This window comes from Nicotiana tomentosiformis, chromosome 7 (genome assembly GCF_000390325.3).
Source record: "Nicotiana tomentosiformis chromosome 7, ASM39032v3, whole genome shotgun sequence".
NCBI classification, from domain to species: domain Eukaryota; kingdom Viridiplantae; phylum Streptophyta; class Magnoliopsida; order Solanales; family Solanaceae; genus Nicotiana; species Nicotiana tomentosiformis.
This window is the reverse complement of record NC_090818.1, coordinates 113,311,026-113,318,371: the sequence shown is the minus strand read 5'-3', so window position 1 is coordinate 113,318,371 and position 7,346 is coordinate 113,311,026. Positions and strand designations below refer to the sequence as shown.

At 37.2% G+C, this 7,346-nt stretch overlaps 1 protein-coding gene across 1 annotated transcript; it reads left to right on the top strand.

The window, feature by feature from the left end:
- Window positions 1-1,137: 1,137 nt before the first annotated feature.
- On the top strand, window positions 1,138-6,723 carry LOC104117443 (uncharacterized). The gene is made up of 6 exons (XM_009628501.4): window positions 1,138-1,388; window positions 3,525-3,912; window positions 4,483-4,628; window positions 4,934-5,210; window positions 5,399-5,671; window positions 6,071-6,723. Exons 2-6 carry the CDS (start codon window positions 3,604-3,606, stop codon window positions 6,548-6,550), a joined length of 1,485 nt encoding a protein of 494 aa, XP_009626796.1. The 5' UTR covers window positions 1,138-1,388; window positions 3,525-3,603; the 3' UTR covers window positions 6,551-6,723.
- Window positions 6,724-7,346: the final 623 nt, after the last annotated feature.

Below are 7,346 nucleotides of genomic sequence, written 5' to 3'. Positions count from 1 at the left end.
CACGTTCGAGGACGAACATATGTTTAAGTGGGGGAGAATGAAATGACCCGGCCGGTCATTTTGAGTATTACAACCTTGCTTCCCCCTTTACTGCTCAAATTGTACTTTACAGTTGTTGTGTGAATTGTCGGGGTAAATGGTTCGGGTCTGGTGAGGTTTTGGAACGAATTGGAACACTTAGTTCCAAGGTTTAAATCTTAAGTTAAAATAGTGACCGGATGTCGACTTATGTGTAAACGACCCCGGAATAGAGTTTTGATGATTTCAATAGCTCTGTATGGTGATTTTGGACTTAGGAGCGTGTCCGGAAAATTATTTGGAAGTACGTAGTGGAATTTGGCTTGAAATGCCGAAAGTTAAATTTTTTGGGAAGTTTGACCGGGGGGTTGACTTTTTAATATCGGGGTCGGAATCCTATTCTGGAAATTTGAATAGGTCCGTAATGTGAAATGTGACTTGTGTGAAAATTTTGAAGTCAATCGAACGTGATTTGATAGGTTTCGACGTCGTTTGTAGAATTTGGAAATTTCAAAATTTATTAGGCTTGAATCTGTGTGTAGTTCATATTTTTGAGGTTGTTTGATGTGATTTGAGGCCTCGAGTAGGTCCATGGTGTGTTTTAGGACTTGTTAGTGTATTTGGACGGGGTCCCGAGTGGGTCGGGTGAGTTTCGGATGGTTGACGGATCAAATTCAATTTGAAACATTTCTGGAACTGCTGCCTACTGGTGTGATCGCACCTGCGAAGCTTTTGATCGCACGTGCGAAACCGCACGTGCGCGAGATCAGTCGCAAAAGCAGACAATAGTGGGACTGGACAGTGCTCGCAAGTGCGAGGAATTTGCCGCATACTATTATACTAATGTAATCAGTAATATTTTTCGGTATTTAAATGATTATTATATTATTATTATACATAAAATTTCTCTCATTAATTAAATTTTATTGTTCCGTCATATAAATAAATATTTAAATCATCACGTGTCATTATTAAGGTGTAACGCTACAAACTAGTATGTATGTATGTATGTATGTATGTATGTATATGTATATATATATATATATATATATATATATATATATATATATATATATATATATATATTCTACAAATTCTGCTTTTTTTTCCTCCTTTTCTATCTTCTTTTTAGAAAGCAAAATCGAGAGAATATATAAATGCCTCACCATCTGTGACTGTGAGAATATATACTTTCAGCAATCTCCCATTTTATTCTCTTTATACTTATAACTCCAATACATATCGAAAGAGTAAATGGTGTATTTCTGATCTACTAATACTTCAGAATTTCTGTTCCGGGTTAAGGGTTCGTTGCAGAGGCACTGTTTTTTTCAGAAACATTGCCGTTTTCCGTTGTTTCTCCTCAAAAGGTAATTTTCTGTCCACCTCTTTATTGCTAACAATTAATTATTTCCGGTAATTTATCATGCGTTCTCATAATTCAGATGTCAATTGCTTTATTATTATTCTATAAATTCCCGAGTTCTATTTATTTATTGCTCAAACACATTGCACTTCCTAACGGGCCTAAATATCCTTTCTCATCAGTTGTGATTGTTGTTAATTCTTTTATGTTAATATAGAAGAGGGACTGAACTGTAAGTAAAGTCTAAACTAATTTCAACTTGTTGTGCATTTGTTTTTGTATATGTAGTTGGAAAATGGAAATCGTAGATGGATGTATGATATGAATATTTCTAATCGGCGGGGTTTGAGGAATGAATTTATACAAGGCGTTGATGAGTTTATTAATCATGCAAAGTCATTTAGGCAAAATGACGGGACGATTAGGTGTCCTTGTGTGAAATGTTGGAAGAGAGAATGGGAGAGGTGGTGCGGATATATGGAGAATTTAGAGGAAGGGGGAGAGAAAGGAGAGCCTCTTCAAGTGAATTGCATCTAATTGCTTACCATGGGTGAAGTATCCATCCTACAATGAAATTAAAAAATGAATACTTACCAGTTACCATTAAAAAAAACTGGCTGATTTTTATGTAAGATTAATATCTCTGTTCTTTAATGAGACATGATTCGTCTTCTTGAGCCGAGGGTCTATTGGAAACAACCTTTCTACCCCCACTAGGGTAGGAGTAAGGTCTGCGTACACACTACCCTCCCCAAACTACCCTCCTCAGACCCCACTTGTGGGATTATACTGGGTTGTTGTTGTTGTTTAATGAGACATGACTTGAGGTGATCAAATAATAATGGGTTGATTTCAAGGATTCTTTAATGAGACATGAAACAGGTAGTTGTTTTTGCAGGGTTTACTTGTATACTTTTTATATATTAGGTGGAGGGATGTGGCTAGGTGATGGGTTGTCTTTCAATGAAATATATTTGTATGTTTGTTGCTTGGGCATAATATTGTAATGCTTTTGTTGCCTTAGTGAGAGTTTTGCTACTTGATTCTCTACTTTGCTCTATATGTAGTGATATGGCAGTTTCTTTGAAAGGTACTTTGCTAAGAAAGTAGAAACTAGTACCTATGATTGTCTTGATACCAGTAGATAGATTTACATGGTTCTCTCTAGACATGCTTGTTATGATGGTGTAGTTAGATTTCACATATGCATGTTGCTTTTCCCTATTAATTATTTGTAGTCGTATTTTTTTTAATGAGTGTTTACGGGCAGCATAAGTAAAATTGTGATACAATATCCCTGAATGGATATCACTTCCAGTGTATTAACAGGTTTGATGGCTTTACTTGTGTATTCCCCTAATATGGTCTTTGGAATTCGTCACGGTGATATTTTTGTTCTACCTCTCAATATAATACTTAATACATCAATAAAGGTTAATCTTCTATTATGCATCATATATCCTTCGATGAACTCTGTCATCATCAGATAATTGTTAACTTATTCACCTCTTTCTTGCAATGTCTACTTGGCTTGTGTATGTATGACCACTTCCTGTCATCTTTTTTTTTTAGTGTCTTAGTTTTTGCTCGAACTCGAAATCACATAGTGATGGATTTGGTATTAATCCATTTAAAACTCTGTAAAATATAAGCAAATTTTTGGAGACAGGGTACCCACTGCAATTTGCCTAGAAATATGTCTTAGTTTCTGATAAGGTAATCATTCAAGGTTTCTGTTTCATTCTTTTGAGTTTCTAATGTTCCTATGATCATAATTTTTGCATAGTTGGTGTTTTCATACTGAGTATATTTGAACACTTTTATTTGGTTTATCATTCCTTTTGACCTTCGGTGCATTTATGTATGGATATACGATCTCTTCTTCTGTTACATTTTTTTTGTAAGCCCATCCATGTGTTCTGTACGAAAACTTTAAATCATAACTTGAGCGCATCCATGTGTTGTAATTAGTAAAAGTAGATTGTGCAATAGTCGTAGAGAAATAGGTGATTGCAAATCCAATTTGATTCCTTATATCTTCATGGAAATATCTACGTATCCAGCTTGTGAACTAGTTGTCAGAAACGTTATTCCTTTTTTGAAGTAGGATAGTTGATGTATTCCCTTTCTTTACGTACAGGTTTTAATACTTATAAGTTGAGGCTCTGAGCTGTGCCTGTTTAGGGAAGACAGCGAATAGGCCTTAGCCGTACAGAAGAATGGTTAACTTGGAGCAGCCGAAGCGAAGAGTTGCCTTTGTGCTTATTGATGGTTTGGGAGATGTCTCTCTGCCAAGATTTGGTTATAAAACCTCGCTTCAAGCAGCCAAAATACCAATTTTGGATGCCATAGCATCTGCCGGAGTTAATGGTCTGATGGATCCTGTTGAAGTTGGCTTGGGTTGTGGAAGTGATACAGCACATCTTTCTTTGCTGGGCTATGACCCTAGGGTATATTACCGAGGAAGGGGTGCATTTGAGTCGATGGGTGCCGGGTTGGCAATGTCACCAGGGGATATTGCATTTAAGGTATGCACCTTTCTTTGTCTCTTAGAGCTGTTATATGTGTATGTACATATGGTATATCTATATAGGTAATGTAATGTCTTAATTCTTCTCGCCCTATGTTAACTACCCCTGAACTCAGTAGGCCCAAATAAAAAGAGAAGAACTGGTAGATAGATTGAAGAGAACCACAGGGCACGCCATATCTTTTGAGTAAATAGCGAGCTTGCTCACAGACACTGTTCTTTGAACTACGAGCAGTAACTATATCTCCTCCTCGGCTACCTTTTTTGCACATTGTGTTTGTGGCAATTAACGACAGGGTTTCTCAAATATTGTCATGTGTTCTGCATTTTCTCTTTCACCGGGGTTGAGAGAGGGACCAGTGTCTGAGACATTATTGGGAGTGGGACATTAGTCTGAGAAATTGTTCTCATCTATGCTAGTATGAATAACAAGATATATGCACAGCACTATCATTTGCTAACCGTTGAACCTATACTGTAATAAATTTTACTCTAATTTTTGGTACTTCTCTTTGTATATGAGGTGAAAGTGTTGTCTTTGACTTATATTTTATTTTTTCAATACAAGTCAAACTTTGCTACACTGGATGAGGAAACAGGAATAGTTGTTAGCAGGAGGGCTGATAGGCATTTTGAAGAAGAAGGACCAATTCTTTGTGCAGCATTAGATGGAATGAAGTTGCCTTCTTTCCCCGAATATGAAATTAGAGTCAGGTAGAAATGGCCCCTTTGCTTGAACTCTTTGTCCGTTATTTGTTGCTGATGTGCATAATCATATCTTATCCACCAGGGTTTAGTTATATTTTTTGTATGTCTGCTGCCTACTAGGCTTGATTTATTTTTTCCTCAAAAAATATTCTTATGAGAGAAATTGTTGTTACTCAGTAGTGTACTATCTCTACTGAAATAGTTTGCAAGCGTTTCTTATTATAGTTGCTCTTGTCTGCTGCATCTGGAATATGAGCTTTACATAATACCCATTAGTGAAGAAAAGAGCAATATCCAATGTTTAATTGTAGGTATGCTACGGAGCATAGATGTGGAGTGGTTGTCAAGGGACCAAAACTCAGTGGAAATATATCAGGAACTGACCCATTGAAAGACAACCGCTTACTTTTACAAGCACAGCCTCTTGATGATACAGATGAAGCAAAACACACAGCTGCAGTTGTCAATGAACTGTCTAAAGAAATTTCACGCATTTTGCTTGCCCATCCGTTGAATGCAAAAAGGGCAGCAGAAGGAAAGAATGTTGCAAATCTGGTTCTTTTACGAGGGTGTGGCATTCGAATTGAGGTACAAGGAGTGCATGTTTTTAGCGTCTGTGAGTTTTTTTTTTGTGGGAGTTTTGCATGCATTGTTATGATAACTAACTTGGAATTTCGCCGCTAACCATTCAGCTTAGGACATATTAGAAAGAAAGAAAGTCATTTTTCTTCTGGTTGGAGCCTTATATTCTCAGTTTTATTTGTTATATGCTGTAGGTTGCTCCATTTGAAAGGATACATGGTCTCTGGCCATGCATGGTAGCTCCTACCAAGATTATTGCTGGCTTGGGTTTGTCACTGGGGATTGATATTCTGGAAGCTCCTGGAGCGACAGGAGACTATAGGACATTATTAACATCAAAAGCAACTGCCATAGCCAAGGCACTGTCGGCACCTCTGCAATCTTGTTCCAATGTTTTTGTACCCGGGGAAGATGAGCACAAGCCTGGTCGATTTGATGGCTATGATTTTGGATTCCTTCACATTAAGGTATCTCCCAGAGTTTGATTCTCAATATGCTCTGAGCTTGAAAAGATCTTTTTATCTTTTTCTTTTGATGCTTCAATTGTTGGCAAAAGTCAATTTTCTTGTAACAGCTCATGGGAGGATTTCTCTTAGGAAGGTCCATCCCTTCATCGTGTTTTTTAGATTCCATATTTAGCATAGCAGTTTCGATAGGAGTAACAAAAGCATATAGAAGAATCACAGCATTGACATTTGATTGTTTTAGCAAGTTTAGAGTAATTGTTTTTGAGTAATTTAGAGTAATTTTTTTATGCTGCTTTACGTCAACTTGTGCAAAGGATCATATGCTTTTTTGGTGCTAGTTCCTATTCTCTTTTTTCTCTGGTGAGGTTGATGGTTATATGTTCATTATTGGATTTGCAGGCAATTGACGATGCAGGTCATGATAAAGCGAGCGTATTCAAAGTGAAAGGACTGGAAGCTGTTGATCATGCTATAGGACAATTAGCTAGGCTTCTTTGGGAAGCAGAGTCAAGGGGGAAATTCAACTACTACCTTTGTGTCACTGGAGACCATTCCACACCTGTAGAATATGGAGATCACAGCTTTGAACCAGTTCCATTTGCATTGTGTAGTTTAAAAGACTTTGTGAGTGTTTTGGGCGGAGAAACTGTCCTGTCAGGTATTTCCCTTGATCCATTTCCCCTTCCATCCGTCCAAGCTGGCGAAGACTTAGATACTGATAAAAGGATTGAAGAATACAAAAATAAGAAGCTTCAGTTTCTTGCTGGTGATTCTGTTGACAAGTTCAGTGAAATAGCAGCTGCAAGAGGTTGTCTTGGCCGGTTTCCCGGGAGTGAAATGATGGGAATTATAAAGGCATATCTTAAACTTGAAGCTTGATTTTGATGTGTGTCTGAAGTTCATACCCAGCATAAGCTTCAAATCAGGGGGGGGGGACATCAAAATAATTTAATTTTCTCGTATTGTCCTAACCTTTTAATAAAATGGAATTTCATGCTCTTTTATCAACCTAAACAATCGGTTATTGTTTTGTTACATTGCCTTTTCTTTTCTCTCTGATGTTGCTAGTACACTTTCTATGATTGCATGTTTGTACCATAAAATTTGGTTCTTCAGGTAAGTATATTAGCGTGTGCAAGACCAGGGAAAAGATGAAAGCTGGTAATTAATCAAGCGATTAGTTTGTTGCCGCTAGACAAGAGTAGCCTTCCACTTTCAACTAAGAGATTGTGAGTTCGAGTCACCCCAAGAGCAAGGTGGGGACTTTTTGGAGGGAGGGAGACGAGGGTCTATCGGAAACAGCTTCTCTACCTCAGGGTAGGGGTAAGATCTGCGTACAAACTACTTTCCCCAGACCCCACTAGTGAGATTATATTGGATTGTTGTTGTAGTAGTAGTTTGTTACCGCTAACTCAATTCCCCTAGTGAAAATTACACATAAGTACAGCTCACACACTTACATTGCAACATAATAGCCCAATTATATCTTTGCAAATCTATAGCCTAAAGATAATAGACCAATGTTTAGAAGAAAGAGTATCTTTTTTGGTTTTCTATTCTGCATATATCTTCAAGCGTGAAAATTTCATTTTTCTTCCCAAGTTTATATCCATTACTATTTCAACTACAAAAAATGCAAAACCATATATAATACAACTCGAAAACCTCAAATTCT

Excerpts from the sequence above, each read along its gene's own strand:
- LOC104117443 (XM_009628501.4), top strand. The coding sequence starts at position 3,604 with ATGGTTAACTTGGAGCAGCCGAAGCGAAGAGTTGCCTTTGTGCTTATT. Across the intron at positions 5,211-5,398 it reads GGTGTGGCATTCGAATTGAG|GTTGCTCCATTTGAAAGGAT; the intron begins GTACAAGGAGTG and ends TATATGCTGTAG. Across the intron at positions 5,672-6,070 it reads TTGGATTCCTTCACATTAAG|GCAATTGACGATGCAGGTCA; the intron begins GTATCTCCCAGA and ends TTGGATTTGCAG.